The 14,505-nt window shown below is 31.3% G+C and overlaps 1 protein-coding gene across 3 annotated transcripts in view; it reads left to right on the forward strand.

The window, feature by feature from the left end:
• The window catches only part of abo (de-etiolated protein 1 abo), a 39,813-nt gene extending 33,702 nt beyond the window's left edge, over positions 1–6,111 (forward strand). For 2 of the 3 annotated variants that reach the window (XM_075382158.1, XM_075382160.1), the window contains 2 exons: positions 1,448–1,654; positions 5,858–6,111. In XM_075382158.1, coding sequence (XP_075238273.1) covers positions 1,448–1,654; positions 5,858–6,047 — 397 coding nt within the window. In that variant the 3' untranslated portion in view covers positions 6,048–6,111. Of the gene's footprint in view, positions 1–1,447; positions 1,667–5,857 lie in introns of all 3 variants that reach the window. The other variant, XM_075382161.1, reaches the window with a different exon arrangement.
• The last annotated feature ends 8,394 nt before the right edge of the window (positions 6,112–14,505 follow it).

Genomic DNA, 14,505 nt, shown 5'->3' on the forward strand with positions numbered 1-14,505 from the left:
ACTTCTCAGGATAGTGGTAGAGGTGGATGTTTGTAGATAAATATAGAACCTCTTTCTTTTTAAAAGTCACAAAGTAAAAGTAAATCAATGTTAAACTGCGTTATTATACTTTGAAAAGTTAGTATACATAATATATTGGGCATAATTAGATGGATGCTGTTGAATATTTATTTTATGCACTGGGAGCATTTGAAATAAATCATTGTTTATAATTAAACTATTTTACACCATTACAGTTCTGTTGTTATGAGTGTAAAGTCCCTACAAAAAAGCTGTGATTTTTAAAAAATTTAAAGTGACATTACGGTATGTTCATTAGCTAATAAAAATTGTAAACAGCCTGCTGTGAACTCTACTCAGCATTCTTAACATCATTGAACTATCGAAGTGAAAGTTTACTTCGCATTACAGGTTTTGTGAAACAGTTGGTGTAAGGGCATTCAGAAATGCAGAGAAATTATTATTTCATAATTGGTAGTGCAGTGCCTGTTTGAAGGATTCACATTACGTGTGGAGTTTATTAGGGTTGACTCAAAATAATGCTGTGCATGTTACATTTGTTTAATATTGTCATGTCAGTTCCAAATTCACTAACTTTCACTAACTAAAGTTTGAATACCATACAACTCATTGGATTACTTTGCATGAAAGTAGAAACTGCTGCCGAGATTAATTACCATCTTGTTTTTTGTTTATGGTGAAGGTGTTAGGTGAAATAGATCTTAAAGTTAAAGCAAAAAGGAGAGTTGTTCATGATTAAGAAAAGAATGCTAGGAATTTATGTTGTCAATGATTATGTCATTCAGAAAATGGAAGAAAACCTTGTGGTGATGTCTTAAACTGTTAGCTAGGCTTCATGGACTGTGTTCCAAAGTACAAATATAACTATTAATCCTGAAATGTTTGTGTGGAGAGATTAGGGTATCAGAAACTATGAGTTTATATAATGTTAACAAATGAAAGAAAATTAATTTGGCTGTGGCACAAGCACTCTTTGTAAGTAATGAGAATTTTAGTCACAGTTTTTATGTCATTGAAATATGTGTTTCTCATCTTACAGTAATACTTTCAATATTCAGAAAAAATACCATTAGTACATTCCACTTTCAGAATTTTGCTACTTGAGAACAAACAGAAATTTGTGCTAGTCGACTTTGGAGAGATGTGTATTGAAAAAATTAATTAATTTTTTTTTTGGCTCTTGCATTTTGTAACATTTTAGTAATACAGGACCAGAAGAATAAAAAGTCAGCATTTCAACCTTTACACCTACTGACATACCATTATTATTAATTTAATAAGTTTATGCTGAATTTGTTTATAGTGTAGTGGCATATCATTATCAGTTAAATCCTATCTGATAATTACTGTAAAATAAAGCCTTATTGAATATGAAAGTATAATCTGACATTGCTGATACAATTATAATTTGTTTATATTTTTACAGATTAGCGCAGCAAAGGTTTAAACAAACTATGGTTAGTGCCAGATTTGGTGGTCCTACAGAGGCTACTAAACGTATACTAGCTCAGTTACCAATAAGTGCCCAGTCTTACACTTGCTCACCATACCTTGATCTATCGTTGTTTAGTTATGATGACAAATGGGTTTCTGTTATGGAGCGTCCCAAAGCTTGTGGTGAACATCCTATCAGGTAATATTTAGTGTAAGTTATTTCTTGGTACTTATTAATTAACAAGGGGTCCACTTTTTTTTTGTTGGAATGTATTACCGTTGTGTAGTTCTATTAGTTAATGTATGATATAATTTACTCTGATGTTTACTTACATTGTAGTTTAATTTCTGGTAGCCAAATGGTTTTTATGCTTGAAATTATCTTGTAAGATGGGTTGCTGGTCAATTCTGTTGCCACTGGAACTGTGCAAGTATGGTTTAACCTTTTTCCATCGCTATGATCGGCGGTTGATTAGCATTCCGCGAAAATATGTTGGTATCTGATTACCTCCCTTCATAGTCTTATGCTACCCTTTGAAATGAAAAAAATTACAGTATATTAAAGAGATTTAACAGATTCTGACAAAAAAAAACCGTTACGATTGGATTTTTTTATGCCTGTAACAACAAAAAATTGAAACAGTACAAAAATTACGATAATTTAATTGCAGAATTATTTTGCACATTTCTACCGCGGTTTTTATTAGCTAAATTTTTTTTTTTGCTTTGTGTTTATGAAACATAGTTTGCTGATTTAAAAAATAATACTTTCAAGCAAATCGGTTGAAAATTGGGCAAAATATGATGAAAAACCCGTGTCATAAATCACAGTTAGTAACATATGTTAGTATAAGTGAAAGTAGATTCAGAAAACAACGTTTTATAAAAATCTCCACCACTCAAAAGGCTATTCAGATTGACAAAAAACCATTTTTACTGTATATTGTTATTCATTACGAATCGATGTGTGTTACATGTTTACCGATATCATTTGTCAGAAAAGATATTTATAGACCTCAAGTAAAAGTGACATATTTATGACCACAAATTCCTTTTTTTTTTGTGTGCCGTATATCATAATTTATTATATGTTTCAATACATCGATATGTTGCTAGTAAGATAAGCTATTCTTGTAAATAATAAATAAATCTGTAATCCTCATAGCAATTATAATACACAAGTCTCACACACACACACACACACACACAAGTACATTTCTGAGAAAAAAATGGTCATATTCTTTCTAGTCTAAATAAAACATTTTACATCGTATAAACGTCGTTCAAATTGTCTAATAAAACTGATTCCTTTGTGAATATATAAAAAAAATAATCGACTTAGATCTCATATAAAATGATTTTATAACAGCGTTTTAAAACTGACGCCGCACATAACCAGTTCCAAGGCTACATGATCTGAAAAGGTTAAGATGTTGTCTAACTGTACTACAGTGTTTCATATTTTGCCATTTGGTGCTTCTCCATAGCCTCTCGACTATCTGTTTTTGTACACAATTTTATACATCAGTGATGTTAAACTTATTGTTCACTTTGAAGTAATGGATCTCATCCTCATGTAGTGTTGTAGTACAATTCTATTGCCAGGAGTCTGAGAAGATAGTTACCCCTGTTTCAATTTTTTTTTCTTTATTGCATCAGTTATTGCGAGAGACTTGTCTGCAATGAGTTCCAAAAACGGCTACTTTGTTTCACGGCAAACTTCACCAAAAATCCATTTCTGTATGAACATGTGTCCAGCACACTTTTTACATCTGTTGAACACGCTTTCATCGAGTTCCCCAATACATCCTTCACCACCAGTCATTATAAATGGATGTATCTTTAAGTAATTCAATGCATACCTCACAATGTAGTTATTCTAATCAGTTACAGTTGGAGTGGAGAGTTCAGGTTACATTCACACCATTTCATTGATGTCATCTCTTCACTCCAATTGTAAATGAAAAGAACATTATTTTAGGAAACAATAATTTGTTTTTCTCAGTTATTACTTCAGGCAATGTAATAAAAGGACGTTTCCTGATAATGTCCCAGACATTGAAATTTGGAAGTTATATAATTCTGGGCAAATATATATACCAATTATTAAAAGAAAACTTTGAATACAGAGCCATATATATATTAGATTATATATATTAGAGAGGGGTGTCTTAATTTAACTGTTAAAAAGAACTTTACTTTGTTTCAAAATTTTTTATTAAATACTACATCCAATGGTTTTCCTATAAATAATTGATCACAATCGTAGAATATGATGAATAATTTAAAATGATAGTTTTATTAAATTTCTTTATTTGGTATTTTTAAGACCAATCCTCATTTTTTGTTGTGGGAGATAGACAACTGCATAAAAGTAAATCCAAAAGGAGCGAAGTACAGTGAGGACTTTGATAACCTCTACAGCTGCAGTAAAGCCTCTACAGAAACAATGAAATATGTGACCAATAGAGCTGCAATGAAATTATGATAGTTCTAGCAAGCCAGTAGTAGATAAGTGAGATTCTTTAAAATCTGAAACAAATCTAGGAAAGGGCAGCTTTGTCAGCAATAAAGATATAACTGAAGAGAAAAATATAGATAGAAAATTGTTTGATGGTGAAGAGAAAATGAAAATGTCAAAAGAAAAAATTAGGAAAGGATAATTTATGGCAGAGAAGGGCTTCAATGAGGAAGAAGATGGAGTAATGACAAATGATGAGAGTGAGAGTAAGAGGCAGATGAAGACTTGATGAAGAAATTGATCAAATTGAAGGCAGATGAAGAAATTTGACAAGATGACGCAGAATTAAAAGTAACTTGATAAAGTGTTTTTGGACATATATTTGTATGAACTTTTTTAATAATTTGAACCTCTAGAATCATTTCCCAAATTATTTCTCTGTCCTTCTGAATCACTTTATATATCCAAGTAAAATTTGAACTAAATAGAAACAGAATTGTAAAAATTGTTCAGTTAAACTGTCGAAAGCTCATTAGAAAGGATTCCTCTATTAGAATATATTTGAAATAAAAAGTGGAATTGCATTTAATTATGGAATCAAAAATGCTTGATAACGGAGTCCTAAAAGTGTATTTTAAAGTAGATTTTCCTTTTTGTAACAACTATGAGTTATATATACCTAAGTAGAGATTTTAAAATCATTTACCATGATTTTATTCAATTTCTCTGATGAAGTGAAGGAGGTGTGTATGAGTGGAAAACTGTTTTTGAGTTAATTCTATGGGATTATTATAATTAAGTAGAAATAGCCTTAGTTAACTTGAAATTATGGAAATTAAGCATAAAAAAGTAAGGGTTAAGTTAGTGTTATGTACAGGTATGGGGTCCAGGTTCTGGAAGTAATTTCATCTGTAATAAAGTCAGATCCTATTTTCCAAAATCTTTAAAAAAAGCCTCTAGAAATTAAAAATTTCTATTTATTGTTATTTTAAACTGAGAGAATGTTTAAAATCAATAAGTAAAAATCTACTATCTGTCCTGATGACTTATGAATCTGATAAGTCATACCTTTTATGTATTGATGTTGACTCTTAAATATATTTTGTTGAAGGAAAACATTTTGTTAGTGGCTTTTTTTAAATTTATTACTCATTTTATAATGAATGCTATACTCTAAAATGCTGAATTCAACTTGTTAAGAGTGATAAAGTCTGAGAATAGTAGACATTTATTGTTGTTGACTTGAAATCAATGAAGGCTGTTTTACTGTTCTTTGGTTTTAAATACTTATTGAGTTCCTACAATTTCTATAAGTAACTGATTTTCAAAACTCAAATTTTACCCAAAAAAAAGTTTACCAAACTTTTTTCCAGGAAATATCATGTTGCCTTTCAATTTTGCATATATGAACAGTATGTTTGCAAATTGTTAGCTTTAGCTTTTTAAATGAGAACTAGTTACAGAAAATAAAACTTAAAATAATAAAATGGTTAGCAGTATGTAAATTTTTTTTACTTAAAAATGTGTGTTTTAAGGCTTTCCTAAAGTAATCGTTACAAATTTTTAAATTCATGTTTGAAGCTTTTAGATTCTTGATTTTATCTTGATTATAGTGTCTTTTCCATTAATAGAGTTATATTTTGTAGTTAGAAAACAAATACTCTGACCATTAATGTTTATTTTATATATTGTTAATGTGTTTCATGATTTATTGTTGATGTGAAATGTTTGTAGTTCTTATTAAATGTTTATAGCCAAATATTTTATTGTTTATTGTGATTATAAAATGAAGCAAACACATGTGCATGCACAAATACACACACATATTTCTGTAAATATACTTTAATTGAAATTATGTATTTTATTGTTTAGTGTATTTTTAATTACTCTGTATTTAATGCAAAGTTTAACAGTTATTTAATTCTGTTTTCAATTTTTCAGATTTTATGGACGAAATTCGGGACTTTTAAAGTTTCGTATTAATGCAGGCATGCTCGGTAAAAGTGCTCCACCAGCAGCACGAAGACTTGTTGCCTTTACTTTTCATCCAACAGATCCATTTGCTATAAGTGTACAAAGAACTAATGCTGAATATGTTGTTAATTTTCATGTTAGGCATAGTTGTTGTTGACTATTGATTCTCTATAAACTACATGTTTTTCTCTTTGTAAATAAAAATATTAAAATTATTTGTTTTTTAATTTCTGTGTTTCATCTCATTCATTTGTTACTACCAAAACCTTTCAATATTTTTGATAGCTTGTTGTTCCGGAAGAGTTAGCAGTTCCTCAGAAAGGAAAGCCAGGTTACTGGACAGGACATGTTTATCTAGTTGTTTAGGAAACCCTTGTATTTCCAAGAATTTCTGTAGAAGTACCAATGTTTAGTTCTTGTGTATGCAGTGCCTTTTATACATTTTGATACTTCTAGTTACTCTGAGAATATAATTTTTATCAATAGAGTTCCACAGACAGACATAATGCTAACATATTAATTGTTGAGGATGATAATCTTGTATTAAAAGAAAATAATGTATTGAATAGGTTTTCAGATTGCTTTGGTTAAATTTTATTTAGATTAAATGTGCTACGTTTTTCTTTCTTGTTACGAGCATCTGATGAAGTAAAGTTTTTTATATGTATCCCAAAGCAGCCTTTGAGACAACTACTGCCTCATTTTTAGATATTGAAATTGATTTAAATCAGAGTACTTACATCTTAAAACTTAGTCCTTTGTGCTTACTGAAGCAATTTACTTTATGATGCAAGAATATTGTAAATTATTGTAAGATCATTAATTGTAATATCGTGCTATCGGTTGATCAATTTTTGCTTACTGCTTACATTAATTTTGTAAAATGAAGAAGAACATTTAAGGTGCAGTTCAAAAGTAAGGGCCAATCAGTAACAAAGTGAGAACAGTTGAAAAAATTAAAAATGCTATTAATGGTTTTAATTACTTACATATTTACTCTATTTTTCTACATAATCACCATTTTATTCCAAACACTTGATATTGTGAAACAAGCTTCTTCAAACCCACTGCTTAAAATTCTCCTGTCTAGAATTGTAATCAATTTTGTACTGAGATTGTAACTTTCCTTGAACTGTTGAGACACAAGCCGTTTTTGATGTGTAAGAGGAGATAGACTGGGTGCAAGATAAGGACTGTTAGGGGATGATAAAAAAACTCCCCTCTGAATTTTGGAATTGTTTCCATTGTGCTTGCAACCATGTGTAGAAATGCGTTATGGTGAAAAAGAACAATTCCTGATCTCAGCATTCCCTATAGGAATGCTGATATCCCTAAAACTGACTATAGTCAGTTTTGAATGGCACGACACAGTTAGAAAGCGTTTCACAATTGACTTGTGATGTGATGGATGTTACCAGGTTCTATGAAATCAATCCAGAGCACATTCTTCTGGTCCCAGAATACAGTTGCCATGTTTTCCCGTGGAGACTGGGCTTGTTTGAATTTTTTCAGTTTAGGTGAACCAAATTATGCATTGCATGGGTTGTTTTGTCTCATCATTGACATACGAAATTCACATTTCATCACCAATGACGATATGGGAAAAAAATTGTCTCCCTCGTGGTTAAAGCAGTCGAGAGAAAAGTACATAAAAATGTAATTCTGTGATCTTTGCAAGCACCTGTCAACTTTTCAGCACCATCGTGCACACAATTTACAGTAGCCTAGAGTGTCTGTCACAATTCTCAATAATGTTGTATTTGTAACTTGTGGAAATTCTGGAGAAAGACTGCTAATCATAAAGTGTTTCTCTTACTTTTGTATTCACGCATTCAACAAGATCATCAGTCCAGACTCTAGGCCTGCCTCTTCTCTGTTCATCAAGAACATTTGAATGGCTTTTCTTAAACTCACGACACATTGCCTTAAATTTTCTTAACTCATTGTATTAAGCTCACATGTTTCACACAATTTTTGGTGAATTTTAGCAGTATTCATCTTGTGTTTAGAAATTTAATTACTAATCAAACTTCACAACTGGTGGGATTTGCCTTCACAAAGGCAAACAACAATGAACTGATGGCAATGGTGGTTACATGCTCAGCAGACCACTTAAGACTATTGGGTTGACCATCACCAATTTCAACAAAATTCACAGGATTGATCATCTCTATAAAGTGATGCAAAAAAAAAAAATTTTTTCAGTCAGTTTTTTGTGTAGAACCCCGTAAAAAAGTGAAAAAAATTGCAAAAAGCAAGGTTCAGGTAATTACAAAAAATTAATTTTCTCTGCTCCTATAAGAGCTAAAGAGCTCAATTTGGTGTCATATTAAAGCACTAGAATTGGTTTTCATGTGTTATATCACTTAGCAAATTTTCTGACATTAATAGTTCAAGGTAACCAATAAAAGTTATTTGACCTTGAGTTTATTCAAAAGTATATTTTAAAAAAAAATTGAAAAATATATTTTTTGCTTCCTAATGTATTTTAAATGTGGTAAACATTTTATAATGGGATTGCAATGAGATGATGGTGAAATAAAATAATCAACTTGTATGTACTCACCACTTAACTGCAACTTGTATAGCTTCCAAAGATATTTACAGAATTACACCATGTACACTTCTTTTTACAACTTCTGGTTAGCATTGTCCACTTCTTGCTTTGAGAGGTTATAAACTCTTCCTGTTGGATTTACCCTGTGATCTACTTTTGATATCAAATCACTTCTACATACATTAAGAACATCTTCAAAGTCCGGGTAGTGGAAGGAAGGCTGAGAAGGTCCATTGTGGATGTAAGAACTTAATCTTCACTGTTTGATTTCTCTCATTTGAGTCTATAACACACTCCAACCACCAGTGTCCATCATATTTGCAGTCAAGAACCTAACCATTTCTGTGAATTCAAGATCTTCTCAATATTTGTTGTGCTTGCTACTTTTGAGTTGTTAGAAAATGAAACCACTCTCACTTGCACCTGATTCTTGTTCATTGGAACAAAAGAGCAGAGTTTCTGAGTGCCTAGTATAATTCTTGCTGTCATTGTCCTACTCTTCAAAGCTTCTTTTTTGCTGTTCAATTCTACTGTACTGGAAATGTATCGACTCAATGTGTCCATTTGCCCAGTCATATAACTGTTGTGGAGTCATGATCTGGTCATTTGAAGTCTTGCTCTAGGTGCAAGTCTTAACAGTCCCTCCCACACCATCACATTCACTTTTACCGTGAGATATGGCAAAAAAATGCCACTTTACTTTGATCTCAAAGTCTATCACCTTCTATTAGTTCTTTCATTCAATAATGCATAACCATAAGTTTTGGTGCATTGTACATACACAAACACTGTGGGTTCCACTTGCACCTACAAGAACACAGTACTTAGGCCTGAATTCACAGAACTTTGAAAATTCTATTTTCAGCAATGGATACCTTTGTTTAAACAATGCAAAAGCTTCACGGAGATTACACAGAATTAATTTTTTCTGAACATGCTTTCATCTTCCATTTATCTTAAGAGAAGTAAAATCTTTTTTCCGAGCATCATTCAACTTATTTACTCTCATACAGATCAGTTACTTTTTCTGCTGTTTCAAAATCTAAAGTTCTACCAGGTTTAGGATCAGAACATGACATGACACCTTTTTCTTTAACCAGGCTTTTAGCTTTCCTTGCAGCGTAGTCTGATACTCCAAATTCATCTTGAATGCCTTTTAAAATCCGGCTTTTAGGGAGTGTTGTCAATATTTACATCCTGATGCTCTTATCATTTTAGTATTAAATTTTTTCTTCAATTTGTTGATCATTTCACAGTCAGAGGAGAGAGGAACAGCATCTTGTTTGAATCTGAATCCATGTTCAATATTTTGCTTTTGAACACTACTGCTGCTTTCTTTAGCTTTTCCAGAAAGTTTTTTTTTCTCGCATAGTTGTTTTTTCTGAATAGGTAATTCATTAAAACAATCAACTTTTGTTATGAGCATTTACAGCTTCATCTTTTTCTGGGGAACACAAAGGATCTAATTGTTGAAATTTTTCATCAGAAGTAGATTCTTGAGCATTATTTTTAGCAGGTGCTTCTGACTGTTTGCAGCAAGTATCACAAATTTTGTAACCTTGTTTAAGAAAATTAAGTGGTTGCACCAAGTTCTTGCTTACACTTCTCAGGATTTTTTTACAGGAATTTTGATTTAACTTTTCAAATGGATTGCAACAGTACATTTTACTTGAAGCTGTAGAAGTTGATGGTTCCATGCTGGTCAGTGTATTCTGGTCCAAGACTGTAATGAATCAGTCATAAAACTCCAAATTTGTAGAGAAAGGCCTGCTCAGTTAACAAAGAGTGACTGAAAAATCTGAAAAAATATTTTTTTACATCAATTTATAGATATGATCAATCCTCTTGGGGAGTATACCATTGAACCTTCTGTTCAAAGAGATGATCCAGACTGAATATTACTCTACTTGTCTCAACAGGATGAAACATGTATATTCTTTTGCTGACACTAGGAGTGCATGTCATGACATGCTACTCTTCTGCCTCATCTAGTGACCCAGACTGGAAGGGGAGGGTTTTCATTGATTTAATCTCAATTAGAAATTGCCACATTGAGGGAACAATTGGAATATTCTGCTATACCTAATTATTACAAAATTATTTTTTAACATGATCCCATTGCAATCCAATTATGAAATATTTACCACATGTACAACACGTTAGGAGACAAAAAATATATTTTCTCAAATTTAAAAAAAATATATACTTGCAATATATTCAAGGTCAAATAATGGTTTTTGGTGACCTTGAACTATTAATATCACAAAACTTTGATAAGTGAATCATATGAAAGCCCATTCCAGGAGCTTAAAATGACACCAAAATGAGCTCTCTATCTTTTGTAGGAGCTGAGAAATCTGTTCTTTTGTAATTACTCAAACCTTGCTTTTTGCAATTTTTTTGCTAGGTTCTACACATAAAACTGAGTGACAGAAAAATCTAAAAAAAAAATATTTTTTCTCATCACTTCACAGGTAGATATAAACCAGTAAATTTTATTTAAATTACTAGACATGAATCTGGGAAGTACATTTATTTTCGTTGATTTGATATGGAATGACCCTATTGCACATGTGTAAACAAATCACTGTTGCCAATCACTATTTATAACATCAGCCTTTACTTTTGAACTACACCTTGTATTATTGTTTTATTAAATAAAATGTTAATGGAACAAATTATTGTTCTCTATGGCATAACCCATATAGAATGGCCTATTTCATATACCATGGCTTTTATGACATAGGTGTCTATCTATGCAAGATGTCCATTTGAAGGCCTACTATATACATATTTTATTACACATCATGTTACAGTATAGTAATTCAGTATGTTTAAATAAACCATCTTGTTGCACAGGCAGACTCTTTAGATGTCAAATCAGCCACAAAATTTTGATTCAAATCTGTTATTGATGTTGCCTGTTCACTTTAGCATTCTGTGAGATAATGTTTGCCAATGATTCATCCTTTATTCCTGTATTTCTAGTCTTAGCAAAACACACACTTTGTTTTAGTCAAGTAAAGTTGAACATGTATTCAGTTTACACTCAAAGCAAATAGTAAAAATGAGTTCTGTAAAATGTTTATTCATTTATTTAGCAACAGATTAAAAGTTATTCATGAAGCTTAGGAAATTAGTAATCATGTAGTGGGCAGTAAATATGACATTCTCGAATTGTGTATGAGAGACTGGAGAAAAAAAAAGTGAAGCAGAAGAGTAATAATAAAATAGAAGACCATTTTGCAGTTAAATGAAGAAAATTCTACAAGTAGAAGAGCAACTGACCTCTTACAATCAAAACAGGGTCAGCAGGAATTTGCTAAATCTAAAGCTGTAATACAATTAACAACTACATAAGTAGTGAAGGAACTTCAAATATTGAATGAAGATTTATAGCAAGTTGATTTGCTTCACGTGTTCTTGAATAAGCATGGTTCATGCCTATGATTACAAGAAAATGTACATCTATTTGCTAATGTTACATACGAGGGAAAATTATTGGCTTTCTGGAGTCATGTATTACAGTTACAAGAAGAAAATAATTTTTTAATAGGACAAGTAGGAAATATCAACCCTGGTTTACTTTGACATTCCGGCATATTCAACAATTAACACAGTTTGGAATAAAACTATTCATCTAGGCACTTGTGATTTTATAAACTGTGATGTACCTCCCTGCAGATAGTACTTGCAAAAAATGTGTTACATTTATTATAATTAAAAGAAAAACCTTTCCAAAAGGTGAGAAATTGCCAAATTAGATGTCAAGGAAAAGGTGGATGGACAACATACTAGCATTGGTCTGGTTAAATGGATGTGGGAACATTATCCTGATGTTCTTATAAAAATTAAAACTACGAGGGGTCATGTAATAATTAGACAAATGGCAACATCAGAAAAACTACTTGATAAAGTAAACTGAAGTGTTGTCTGATGTTCAAGTTGGCACTCCTGACATACAAAATATCACCGGATTGAAAAAAAGTTTGATTACTATAACCCCTCGTTTTTTTCAAATGTCTGCTTCTTTGAAATGAGTAATAATACTGTTTATTCCAATATCTATGATAAGCTGAATTACTGTAAAATATGGTCAAGGTGGATTCCTAGACAGAGCTCACTCAATGTCACAAAGAACCCAAATTCACATTTTTTCAGAACTTAAATGATGATTTTTAGCAAAAACTAATGTTTTAGATAAAAATTTGTGATGAAACACGTATTTATCAGGTTAACCCTTGAGATACAAATGCCAAGCTGGTACCCTTGACATACAAAATATCAGCTGTTCAAAAACAATTTTGATTTTTATAACCTCTTTTGTTTATTTCAAATTACTGCTCCACTTGAAATGCATGCTGTAATAAGATTTTTATTGTCTGAAGGTGTGAAACCAGCCAAAATTCACTTGCAGTAAACAGTATTTTAACAAGAATATTAACCATAAAAATCTTTGTAATTGGATTGAACACTTTAAATCGGACAGAGCAAGTGTCACCAATTTTTATCGTACTGAAAGACTAGTGAAAGTTTTGACTGACAGTTTAAAAAGTTGCGTTAATGATGTTATTTGTATGGATAGAAAAATAAATATTTGGGAAGTTACTGAAATTTGTAGTATGAATAATGCTACTTTCCATTCTATTATCTGTGATAAGCTGAATTGCTGCAAAACATGTTCAAGGTGGGTTCTGAGACAGAACTTACTGAAAGTTATAAAAACACCCAAATTCAAATTTTTTCATAATTTAAATAACGATTTTTAACAGAAAGTAATGTTTTTTTAGACCACATAAAAACTTGTGATGTAACTTGTTTGTCATTTTCACCCAGAATCTAAACATCGGATTGTGCAATGGAAACATCAGAGTTACCCATCAGGAAAATATTAAAAAATCAGAGCATTAAAATTCAGTGTTTTGGGAGTGAAAAGACTCAGTTTATTGGTATTATTTGGAAGATTGATGTACAATCAACAGTCAGTACTATTGTGACATGCTAGAAAATGAAGTGAAATCTGCAACAAGGAGAAAATGTCCTGGTTCTGTCTCAAAAGACAATTCGTTTGCATTATAATGACTGCCTTCATATAACTCAGAAGACATGGAAACCTATTCAAAAGTAAGATCAAAAGGTATTACCACATCCATCTTACTGCGTGATCCCACAGTATCGGATTTTTTTTTCTCTACAAGAGTTTTTACATGGCATCAAGTTCAGCAACAATGAGCAGGTCAAAAATGTGGTACAAGTATGACTTAAGACATCATGGTGAACAGTTCTCTACTACTGGAATAAGAAAGCTCACAGGAAGATGTGATGTGTAAAAATGCGAGGGTTATGTTGAAAAGTAGCTTTATTTTCATTGACATTGAATAAATAATAATTTTTCTATAGTCATTTGTCTCTTTTAATTATTAAATGACCCTTGTATGTTAGTGATGGACATCACTAATGTAACTGATATAAAGAAAAGGCTTCAAGAACATAAAACAGAACAAACTTTTATTCCTGGTGGTATGACATCTTTGCTCCAACTGCTTATTATTAATTGGCCTTTCAAAGCTTGATTACATTATTTTGATTTAATGAATGGCAACTAGAATCCATGAAATGACTCCTACAGGAAGACAGAAAAAGCCTAGTCTCTTTTTTATCTGTGAGTGGATTTTGGCTATTTCAGACTTTATTCCTAATGTTCTGGTATGAAAAACTTCAAGAAATACTCCACTGCCTTGACAGAATGAAAATTGGGATGATCATGTTTTCTCTGAAGAAAGACTATCCAAACAGTGATGAAATTAAAAATAAGTAAAATGTCATTATCTTCAGATTTATTAGCATTTTAATTCTTTTAATGATCATTTAATGTTGCTTCAGAAAATTCATGCTTTTTGATTTTGGATTTACATAAACTATTTTACATCTCTTTACCTAAGTGTTTATTACATATGTTTTAACTTTTATACAGATATACAAATGCTATCAGCCAATATAATTTGCTTTATTTACTAAAAATATGGTATTAAAGAAACAATTTTAATTTTTATTGAAG

The sequence above is a fragment of the Lycorma delicatula genome, chromosome 1, assembly GCF_047948215.1.
Source record: "Lycorma delicatula isolate Av1 chromosome 1, ASM4794821v1, whole genome shotgun sequence".
Taxonomy (NCBI): Eukaryota; Metazoa; Arthropoda; class Insecta; order Hemiptera; family Fulgoridae; genus Lycorma; species Lycorma delicatula.